At 43.8% G+C, this 12,114-nt stretch overlaps 1 protein-coding gene across 3 annotated transcripts in view; it reads left to right on the forward strand.

The window, feature by feature from the left end:
* Positions 1 to 4,296: 4,296 nt before the first annotated feature.
* The window catches only part of Il20ra (interleukin 20 receptor subunit alpha), a 35,523-nt gene continuing 27,705 nt past the window's right edge, over positions 4,297 to 12,114 (forward strand). Inside the window, exon 1 of one of the 3 annotated variants that reach the window (XM_052751130.1) lies at positions 4,297 to 4,347. Coding sequence is in view for 2 of the 3 variants with exons in the window: in XM_052751129.1 (XP_052607089.1) it covers positions 5,266 to 5,368 (103 nt within the window). In the remaining variant the exon portion in view is untranslated. Of the gene's footprint in view, positions 4,348 to 4,922; positions 5,369 to 12,114 lie in introns of those variants that run through there. The other 2 variants (XM_052751129.1, XM_052751128.1) reach the window with 2 other exon arrangements.

Consider the following 12,114-nt stretch of genomic DNA (forward strand, 5'->3'; position numbering starts at 1 on the left):
TTTCAAAGCCCTAAACAGATATCTATATCTATATCTATATCTTTAGGCCCAGTGAACATTGCAGAAAGACTGTGAGAGCCAGAGGGTAGGAAAGAATGTTATACAATGCTATCTTCTAGACACCACATGGCCACTATAATCACAAACACACAGCAGCTGTGAACACCTGCACAAGACCTAGACGTGTGTGTGTGTGTGTGTGTGTGTGTGTGTGTGTGTGTGTCTGTGACATGAAAGTGAGAGAGGTACTAGCTAGGAAAAAGAAAGAGGTCAGTAGGAAAGGGAGAATAAAGCTGGTAATAGAAGGAAAATATAATCACAATACACTGCACACAAGTACATACTGTCAAAAATAAAAACTTAAAGACACTCTCAGTGACATTCATCATCAGGAAAATGTAAATGAACCCCACATGGATACCATTGCCTACCTTCTAAAATATCCACAGTTAGGAAGTAAACAGGATGCTCTGGCAAAAATGTAGGAGAACTGTCGTCTGTCATAGCTGGTAAGAATGCAAACTGGTACAATTTCTTTGGAAACCTAGTTTGGCACAAATTATTTAAGTTAGAATTACATCTATCCTATGGCCCTGAAATTGTATCCTTAATTATATAGATGACAGAAACACACATGCATATGCAAGTGGCATTTGCAAGAATGCTCAAAAGAGTACAATGGCCAAAAGACCCAAACTAGAAAGATATTATCAAAAATAGAATGAATATGTAACTTGAGGGAAAGGCATAAAATGGATAATTCTGCAGTTATAAGCAACAACATGGACGCTTTTTTAAAAAAAGTTAAGGTTGATTTATTTTATTTATTTTTATTTTATGCAGATGAATGCTCGCCTGCCTGAATGTATGTGTACCACATGTGTGCCTGGTACCTGTGTTGGTCAGAAGAGGGTGCCAGATCCCTTAGAACTGGAGATATAGACAGCTGTGAGCTGCCACGCTGGTGCTGGGAACTAAATCTGGGTCCTCTGAAAGAGCAGCAAGTGCTCTTGACCAGTGAGCCATCTCTCCAGCTCCAACATGGATAACATTTGTAAAGGTAGTGTTAAGTGACAGGAGCCAGATGTGAGAGAACACAGGGAATTATTCTAACATGAAAGCTGCTAACTGGGCATCTGGCGTCGGAACATTATTCTGCTTGCTCCTGGGCCTTGCGTGGTGCTTACCAGCACATGCCTTTGGTGATGGTTCAGAGAGCTACAACATCTACTCATTTCATTTTTCTCTTTGAATATTATGCTTCAGGTTACAATTGTTTTTCAGGGCTGGGAGTTGAACACAAGGACTTCTAAAGGCTAGTCAAGTGCTCTGCTGCTGAGCATATCCAAGAATGACTTTTTTAAAAAGCATAATCTGTTTCTTTAGAAAAGGATTAAATGAAATGGTTTTGTGGAAGAGTTGGTGGGATGGGGTTCCATGGGATTTTAGATATTATGTAAAAGTAGTATTTAAGCTGATGACATGATATGAAAAGTTGCTAAGACTCTCTAAATACCCACACAGGAAGACAGGATAACTGAAACACCTCAGGAACCACATAAGCCCCAGAAGTTTATTGCGCCTCCGTCCCCGGACTCTGCTTTCTGCATTTGCACCCCACCCGCAACCTGTTACAAAGACCCTTATCTCACCGAGTTTCTCCTGTAAATGCCACCAACTCATCGACTTTCAAAGTAGTCATATTTATACGGACCTGCCTCGGACCATACTTGACTTTCAGGAATGAATATTTCTCTCCCATTCACAAGGTAGTTTACATCTCGAAATCATAAATTAACAAGTAAACATTTCAATTGGCTTTTTAACATATCGTTCACATCTCATTTCTTAATGCAAGAGGCATAGAAGGAAAATATTAAAGGCACAGACTTAGAAATGAGAGCAACCAGAACTCCGGTTCCACTTCTGTGGCTCTTAAAGAACAGCCTGTCCTAGCCTGTTCCTTCCCCTAATACTCAGGTAATATGACTAAGTCACAGGATTGTTGGCATTAAAGGAGTCAGCACATGTCGAAATCTTAGTGTCGGATCCGGCTCAAATGAAGGATTCACTAACTTCATAGTATCAATGTTATGGAGCATACTTGGTGTTCTAGTTTCGTTTCAGTTGCTATGATAAAAAAGACCCCGGCAAAAAGCAGCTGTGGGGGCATTATTTGAGCTTACAGTTCAAGGCTAAGGTCCATCACTGTGGGGGAAGTCAAGGCAGAAACTTCTATTGGCTAGTTACACCACACCCACAATCAAGAGATGACAGACATGAACGTGTGTATGTTCACTTGCTGGCTTGTATCAGCTCAGCTTCTACACTCTTGCACGGGGCAGAACCTCCTACCTAGGGAATAGTGTTGCCTGTAATGGGTTCGATCTTCCACATCAATTAACGAAAGGCAATCCCACACAGCTACGCCCACAGGTCAACCCAATGTAGACAATTCCTGGTTGAGACTCTCTTCCCGGTTTGTGGGATGCTAGTTTGTGTCAAGTCGACAAAGCTAAGCATCATGCCTGAAAACTATTTAGGACTTAAAGTGGACTAGAAAAAAATGTGTGATTTGTGTGTGTGTGTGTGTGTGTGTGTGTGTGTGTGTGTGTGTGTGTGTGGTGTTAGTGCTTGGAGGTGGGAGTAATGAGGTGATACTAGTTTATGTTTTGTTTTTTTTTAACTACAAACCCCAGAAACTCCTAGTCCCCTAAGCTCCATAAGCGAAGATTTCAACACAATTAACGGTGACTGTAATGTAGATAAGTAAGAAAATACCTATGTGATTAGTTATTTCGCAGATCCTTGGAGGATACACTGGAGTTTATTGAGCTTGGGAAGGACAAGGACTGCATTCCCTGGACTTAAGAAATTTGGTGGGAGGTTAGAATGCAAAGCTACTAAGGTACAGCACCACAAAAATACATAAAGATGCTAAGGAAATGTCCTAAGGTGTGTAGCCCGGAAGGTTTATCCAGTCCTGCCCGGCTCCATGGTCCTGCAGCTGCTTATAAAGTAATCACTCAGAGGCTCATAATAATTATGAACTGTAAGGCCTATGGGTCAGACTTCTTGTTTGCTAGTTCTTATAACTTAACTCAACCCATTTCTATTAATCGATATGTTGCCATGTGGCCGTATTATTACCAGTCTGCTGGCATCTTGCTGTTCTTTGGGCAGCGGCTGGCATCTCCCCTTATTCTCTCTCTTGGATTTTCCCACCTGGCTCCATCCTGCCCTGCCATAGGCCAATACAGCTTTATTTATCAACCAATCAGAGCAACACACATTCACAGCCTACAGAAAGACATCCCACTGCAAAGATGAACTCTGGGTGACAAGCAAAACCAAGATAATGATGCTCTCTACTTCAGTGCATGAGAAACGTCACCATCCAAGCCGAGCCTAAAGTCCTAGGACTACACTCAGCCTTCCTTAGGACACCATGAGGAAGAAGCCTATTGCCCTGGAAATGTCATTTCTTACAACTGGACCTTGGATTGGCCACCCACAAGAACTCCTAGCAGAGGACCACCAGAGAGGGCAGCATCTGGCTGCCTCTCAGCCTCTAGCCTAAGAAGGCAGGGTGCAGACTATCTCCCAAGAAATACCACTGTTCAGGTTAAGTAAGGGCCAGATGTATGGCTGCTTGAGCTAGCCCCTTTTAGGCTATGGATGAGTCATATTTAAACAGAAACTTTTTACAAGTCCTAACACCGATATAAAAAAAAAATGTATTACTAGCTTAGAGTCCTTCTTACAGTTTTCAGGAATTGCATATGAATTAGTAAGAGCCCGATTTGGGAGGAAGGGTGAGAAACACAATGGTTATCTTAAGAGGCAGAAGTCAGAGAACTAACAGCTGAAAAGGAACGCTGAGATGGAAACTGAGTAGCTACTGATTGCATTGTGACTTCCCCTCTTAGGGCTGAGGAAACAAAGTGGGGACCTAAGGCCTGCATAGTGGTAAAGGAACTTCACAAAAGAGGAGATGCAAGATTCGGACCCATGAGAACTGGGTCTGGCCAATGAGGCAGATTCTTCGAGTACACGAAGAAGCTGGAAACTAGGACCAAAGGCTGCTGGAACTTAATTGCTTCTGCCAGGGTAAGGACCCGGAGAGAATTACTAAGAAAACAGCAAATAAACAGCGAACAAGTCCTGTCCGTCCTTCTCTAGTGCCCCCTACCGGTGGGAACTAGAGGCACAGCTGACACACTGGACCGCTTTAACCCACAGAAGCCATCAGGAGACACTGAACCTAGACTAGGTCTCTTTGAAAACAGGAATTTAAGACACTCCGAAAATTGCTGCCTTTCTAACCACCTCCACCACCAGAAAGAGGTTTGCTTGTTTGTTTGCTTGTTTTGGTGCAATTATTGAGACTCCTTTCTTCCTAAGGGCAGTTGACGCAATGTAAGGGTCATTTCTCTTAATTTGTGCATTTGTAACAGGAATCTGAGCAGGAGAGAAAGAGAGAATATGCCTGAAGTACGTGGTTAATTTGTTTGTTTTCGCTCTATGCTTAGTATTTACAACTACCTAGAAAGGACTGCCGTTGAGATCTGCTTGCATATTTTTCTCACACTGTTCCAATGCTTACTCTTTCTTTCTTTCTTTCTTTCTTTCTTTCTTTCTTTCTTTCTTTCTTTCTTTCTTTCTTTCTTTCTTTCTTTCTTTCTTTCTTTCTTTCTCTCTCTTTCTTTCTTTCTTTTCTTTTCTTTTTTTCTTCCTTCCTTCCTTCCCTCTTTCTTTCTTTCTTTTCTTTTTTTCTTCCTTCCTTCCTTCCTTCCCTCCTTCCTTCTTTCTTTCTTAGTTGGGGGACCACCTCTCACAGGCTCTTTGTTGGGTTTTGAGGCTGCGTCTGCCCATCTGTAAAACACAGAGTCCTGACTTCAGGTGGCAGGCAGGGGTGGAAGGAAATCCCGAACAAGGGAAGACGGCATGCCCAACAAACAGTACGTTGAGAAATATCTATTTCCCTCTTCCAGCATCTTCTTCCGGGATGAAATCTGACATTTCAAGTAAGGGATCACACTCTGCGGTGCTGGGGTGAGCCTTTACCTGCTTCGATCTGATTGATCTCCACCAGTCCTTGAAGCCTGTGGACCAAAGCTGTCCTGGCGCGCAGGGACACCCGGCGGGGAAAGCCGTGTGTGTGAGCGCCGGGCTCTGGGCTCCATCGCCCTCGTCCCGCGTGTAGAGAGAAGCCCTGGAGAGGTCACGCCGCATTCCCAGAGATGTGACTCGAGCTGTCTGCCCATGCGCGCTCCCGGGACCCCGGCTCCCGGCCGCCCGGTACTGCCGCGGCTGCTGCCCGGGTTGCTGCTGCTGCTGCTGCTGCTGACCGCTTCGGGACTGGCAGGTAGGAGGGTCGCAGGGCGGGAGCTCAGAGGGACCCTCGCCGGGAGGTTAACTCGGTCTCCCGTGCTCCGGGACTGGGCTCCGGCTTGCTGGATCCGAGCTGGGGCTGGGGGTGGAAGGGTAGTTAGTAGTAGCACTCCTGAGTGGTCCACGAAGCCCGTGACCGTGACGTCCAGGGGAGGCTCGCACTGACGCCGTGCCGGGTCCAAGGCTCCTAGACCGAGCTGCCCCTGGAAAAAGATTAGGTCAGAGCTTGAAAAGCCAAAGATGGGAAATCCACATCCCACTCTTCTGGGCACAGTCTTGCCTCAGCAACCGTGACATGTACAGATATGCACTCTGATTTTTTTCAGAAGTAACAAAACCGAGCTGTGACTTAAGGCCCTAGAGGGGTTTTTCTTTGTTGTTTGAAAGTTTAAGCTGTAACCGCTGTGATTCAGAAAGACAGTATGATTCGCTAAAAAAAAGTTTCTTTTTCTTTTTCTTTTCTTTTTATTTCTCCCATATAAAAATATACTTTTTAAAAAGCAAGATATCTCACACGCAGCCTCCCTTTAAGTTTTTAATTAAAGACAACAGCCACAAGGCTTCCCAAAATATCGATTGTAGTTTATATAAAATTGATTCAGGCACCTGTACCGTTAAGCCTGGAACTGAACGGAGAGTTGGGGCAGAGAGTTGTCCATGAGATGGCAGTCTGAGAAAACATGGAGCTCAGCGTGCTTTCAGGGGCAAGAAACGTGCACTCTGGCCTCAGAGAGACTGCTGGGCAGTATATTCGATACAAAAAGTTTCTTTGCTAACTTCTAAATTGATGAAAATGATTGCATTTTAATAGTCCTAGATAAGCCAAATGTGAAGAGACTTATTCAAATGTCGCCGATAAAAAAAATGGTTTTATTTTTTAAAGCACAGTTGAAGTTTATTACAAAAGGTTTTAGCAGAGATTTAAGTACAGGCATCAAGGGGAATGAGGTGTGTGTGTGTGTGTGTGTGTGTGTGTGTGTGTGTGTGTGTGTGAATGGTTAAGGGAAGCTCTCCACATATAGTACATGCAATAGAGCCAGCATACTGAATTTGTTTGGTTTTAATCAGAGAAATAAAACTTGCTCACTAATTGGACAAAGAGAATGACATTAGAAGTCATCAATATTCCTAACTTAAAAGCAAAATTTGCAAGTAAACACACACACATAGAAACGTGCTTTTTTTTTTTGATGCACGAGACCCAGAAACTTTCTCAGCGTTTAACGTGGGACTGTCCTCCAGAGATACTCTGAGAGCTACTAGGAAAACCGGTTACAAGGTGGATTAGCTGCCTAGATACCATTCCTACACTTAATTGCTTAACTGGCAGATAAGCCTCCCCCTCTACAGAAATGTGGACTTTTCAGAGTTGTATGACAAGCCACTCCTGGGTAGATAACACTTTAACCTTTTTGAATTTTTTTCTTTTGCACAATAATTCAGAGTTTCACAACAGGATCAGGGTATATAAGCCAAAACACCCAAAGAGAAATGAATGTCGCATGCAGCACCAATATTTTATGCAGATCTGGATGTTCCATTTAAGGTAAACCATTACAGGAGTTCTGGATGTCTCTGCTCTTCCCTAAGGCTGATGTAGCCCTGTTATTGACTCTCCTGGCTCTCTGGTTTTACCAGACAGTTTATCCCTCTGGCCTATCAAACTGGGTCCTGTAGATAATCCTGAATCTTCAGTGCTGTGTGTCATTAGTGTATGTCCATGAGGAGGAGGAGCTCCATGATGATGTTTCATGTAAAACAGAGTTCATATAATGCCCAGCGTTATATAAACATGTCTTAAGCCTATATGAGACTGAAAACAGTGATTGCCCAGGACAATATGTCTCTGCTCAAAACCCCTCAAAGGCCTTCCATTGCTTTCGGAATTTTCTAAATCCTGCAGTGTTCTGTGTGACCTGTTCCCTCCTCTCCCTCTCCAGCTTTACTTTAATTACTCCTCTTCTGGTCTTTTTCCAGTTCCCAGAATAAGCCACATGTCCAGGATCCATCCTTGCAGTTCCCTCTGCTAGAATGCCCCTCCCCGATCTGTGCTGGCTATCCCTGCTCAGGGTCTGCATCGCACCTCAGTGTGACTCTCACAGGGAGGTCGTCTCTTAATCTCCAATGTGGAAACAGCCTTCACAGGACTTACTGGTCATCCCACCCAACTGCTGCATCTTTGAATCACCCCCTGCAGCATCGGTCCAGGGAAATTAATTACCTGGGCCCTGCTGGAGCACCTCTCACCACAGGAAACTCGCTACCAGCACCCAGATAGGCAAGATGCCCCCGCCAACTACTAAAAAATCCTTCCCTAAACTAGCAAAACACTTGCTGCTTACTATTTTCATCCATTGTTTGTATTTATTTTGAGCTGAAAAAGCCCCCAGAGGATAAGGAAGATGTGTTCGTACTGGGGATGCAGCTGTCACATTTCAGCTGCCTCTTTAGTCTCTGTTCACAGCCTCTTACGTGATATTTGTGCCATGTCCCTCCCTGTGCTGTTTCCATGATGTCTCCCAAGGTGTGTGACTTCTTGGGCTGACTCCCTACAGAGCTCGATGGAATGGCTAACTTACCAAACGTGGAATTGAGACAGATTGTCTTTACATTAGCCATTCATAAGGCCTACATGGGTCCTCTTATCTCTCTTGTCTTCTAGGAGACGAACTCTGACCGGATTCAGAATTTCATACTAGTACAATTTCACTTGTCTGGCCGAGATGGCTTCCTGCTAGCCTCTTGGGGTATAGAGAAAGAAAGTATGGTTTAATGTTTTATCTAGAATTCCCGATGTCTGTGGTGGTGAGCTGTTAGTACAACCAAGGCACTCTTCAGGAAGGAAAATTTTAATTGACTTTAAACATTATCTGTACAGAATTCTTCCTGCTCTTTGAGGAGGGTGATCACATTCCATCTTGAGCCACCAAGATGGCGACTTTCATCACTCTCCACTACCTAATCTGATGCCAACTCTGCTTGGACCACACAGTGTAGAAATAAGTACTCCATCTTGTCCACACTTGTCCCAGTCACACTTCATTTCCTCTGGGATGGGAGTCAGAGTCTCCTTCCATACAACTAAAGAATAAAAATGGTTTGCTGACAATGGATATTTCCAGCACATGTGTTTACATGTTTCCACTATTTGATCCCCCCTTCTCTTCTTAGCAACTGTTCTTCCTACGTCAGGTTCCCCCTTCCTACCTTCAGGTGATCTAGCAGTTCTTACAGAATTCTCTTAAAGAAACTAGGTATTCTTTCTGAGGAAATAGATAACTACATTAATTGTTTTAGGGCTGTCGTAAGAGTGCCACAAGCTGGGTAGCTTAAAAATCACATAACTTTATTGCTCACAGTTGTGGAGACTGGAAGTCCAGGTGCCAGGTGCTGGCAGGGCCACTCTTCCCAAGCACAGGTGGGGAGGGTGGGGTCTGGTGTATGGCTTGCTCTCTGCTTTCAGTTGCTAACAGTACTTGGTATTCCTAAACTTGTAAGCATGCTGCCCCAATCGCTGCCCTGCCTGATCTTGTCTCCAAGTGGCCACCTCTTTGTGTCCCTTCGCATAATCTCCTTGAAGACTGTGTGTGTGTCTGCTTTTTTGTTCAAGTTTTGCCTTTTTATGAGGATTTCAACCCAACCTATGGATTATAAAGGCCATGTTTCCAAATAAGGGCAGGTTATGTGTGGGAGGGGCATTGGAATTTCAGTTATTTCTCTTGGGCAGTAGAGTTCAACTCACAACACCTACCATACACTCCAAGATCTGTAGACAGATGGCAAGATGTGTGGACTTGGCGTCTCTGGTGGGGGGGGGGGGGGGAGTGCCTTTCAGCTGTATCCACGGTAGCTCTTCCTCTTTAGCACCACTAGTGGTCTGTGTCCACTACTGAAAGGGAGTTTTGTGGACGTGTCAGACCTGCAAGTCTGCACTGAGAAGGTTGAGAGGAGATATGAGGTCTTCTCTTATGCTCTCCATATCATCAACATGGAGGACAGCCACCGTGGGCTCTCAACAGAGATGGCTAGTGTTTAACATCTTGCATCCCGGAAGTTCTCTCCTCAGCTCCCTGCCTCCCATCTCTGCAGCTAACTGCTCCAAATATGTGTGAGGCAAAACTACCTGTTTTATTCCCACCCAGCTCTCCCTCTATTTTATATTAAAATATATATGTCGCAGAGTGTCTGCTAAATTGCTTCCTAAGTGCTCAATGTGTTATTTTAAAAAGTAGTTCATAGACTTTTAGTGCAAACTAGAATTGCATGTGCAGAGAAATGAGGAATTTGAAGTGGTCAGATTACACAAAAATGAGATTAGTGGAATGTCCTATGCATCCATTTTGAGTCCCCCCCCCCCACAAATTTAAATATATCCTTACTCAACGTGATTTTTAAATAATCTCTCTTTGAGGGTTTTCATTTACCTACCCATCCACTCATTAAGTACCATTCATTCATACAAGTAGGAACTGTCCCAGGCTCCTAATTGAACAAGAAAAAGACCCTTTCTTCATGTAATCTCCAGAGGAAGACAGAAAAATTAGGGTGCAAATGCCAGAACTGAGGGAAATGTTTCATAGACACACAGAACAAGACAAATCTGAACTAGGGTAAGGTTGGCCTCCTATAGAAAACGTCTTACTATAACGTGGGAGTGTGGCAGTCTGAATCTGAAATGCCCCACTCAACATACACATCTTGAATGTTTCTCCCCAGCTCGTAGACCTGTTCTAAAGGCGTTAGAGTCTTTATGACGTGGGCTCAGCCAGCAGAAGTAGATAACTAGGGGTGTCCTAACTTCTGTTAGGCGTTCCTGTCGCCCTGGTGCAAACGCAACTAAATGAATGCACCACATCACATTCTCCCTACGTCAGAAGGAAAGACACAACAGAAAATAAACACATCTTAATAGAAAAAGAAACATTAAATGCTTTCTGGAAAACGCATATAAATTCAGCAAATAACCAAAAACGGTTTCCTATATGTTGCATCAAATATTTATAATTCAATATACATCTAATCTTTTTTAATTTAAATATTTGCAAAAGGGAGGCGGCAGGGGTAAGTCCCACACTGAGTGAATCCTATCTCTAAATTACTAGGTACTAATGTACCTTTTCCCCCTGTACACTTTATATTTACAAAACACATCTGAACACAGAAACAGCCACCTCGTAGAAAGGATGCTCTTTCTGAAAGTGGTGGTTACAGAGAGGGCAGGAGTCAGGAGCTCTGTGAGTATAGACTGACCTCAAGGTCATTGGCAGACTCCACAAGTCACTGTGGTCTGCAGCCCTCTGCAGCATTGAATCAAACCACAGACAGTTATGAAAAGGCACAAATGTTAAGACGCGGTTTTTAATAAAGGTGCCGTGTCCCACTTCCTGCTTCAACACAGATCTTGAAAGGCCCTGCTAATTTTAATGAATAAGTGTGCAGTGGGTGGCTTATTGTTCCAGTTTCCACCCTGTTTCTAGAAAAGTCCTAACGCTGTCAGAGCAGCAATGGATTGGCTGATACTAATATCTGAAGACTCAGTTCCCCCACAACCCCAGAATATGATATTTGGAGACGGGATCTTTGTGGACATAACTTAAAGATCTCATGACCCAGTCATTTTGGAATTGGGCCAGACTGGTGTACTTACAGGAAGATAAGAAAACTCTGAAAGACCCCATGGAAGCAAAGATGTGCAAAGCTTGAAGTTACAGTCACCGTAAGCCCAGAAACCCCGTGGGCCCCAGGATTTGGAAGAGATGGGAGAGCAGACTTTTAAAGAACCTTCAAAGACATCATGGCCAGAAGACACTGTGGTTTGAGACATCTAGCCTCCAGAATTGCGATAGACACATCTATATCTCAGACCTACCCCTGTGTGGTACATTACCATAGCAGCACTAGGAAACTGCCCCCGGTCTTGGATTCTTCTCTATGAAGCCATCGTTTTTGCTGACTGCTTCTACCATGATATTCTCTCTTTTGGATAATGACACAACAATATAAGTACCTCAATCAGCCAGCCTTCTTCAAGGCATACGCAGCAAATGGAACCCCCATTCATTTTATCGCACATTGCTATGTAGCTTCCCCAAGGCATAATTCAACTCCAAAAAGGTCTGCCCCTCATCCTGCTCCCTCTCAGAAACACCAAAGCACCAGCTTGCCACTATAGAGGAGAGCCAGTCTAGAGAAAAGCCATTCTCCTTTCTAATGGTGCTTGGAATGGTGGCTACACTCTACCTTTGTGGTGTTCAATTAGCACAGTGGTTCTCAACCTTCCTAATGCTGTGACCCTTTAATACAGTTCGTGGTGTCGTGGTGACCCCAGCCATGACATTTCTGTTGCTACATCATAAATGTAATTTTGTTACTGTTATGAATCTTAATGTAAATATCTGATATGCAGACGATCTTAGATGACCCCTGTGAAAGGGTCATTGAGAGAACCCTTTTGAGAACTGCTGAATTAGACAGTCAGATCTATCTATTGACCTCATTTCCCTCAATAGCTAAACCAACAGTGAACAGAAGTAGATTCCATTGATGACTTTCTTGAAACTTAAAACAAAATGGAACAAGGCTTGGGCTGTGTTGCATTTCAGCTGTCAAGAGTCTTTTGTGCATCCATTGAGATGATTGTGTGATTCTGTCTTTGAGTCCATTTATATGGCTCATGATATTTGTTTGTTTGCATATGTTGAATCATCCCTGCATCCATCA

This window comes from Peromyscus californicus, unplaced genomic scaffold, assembly GCF_007827085.1.
Source record: "Peromyscus californicus insignis strain IS unplaced genomic scaffold, ASM782708v3 Scaffold_22__1_contigs__length_63687245, whole genome shotgun sequence".
NCBI lineage: Eukaryota > Metazoa > Chordata > Mammalia > Rodentia > Cricetidae > Peromyscus > Peromyscus californicus.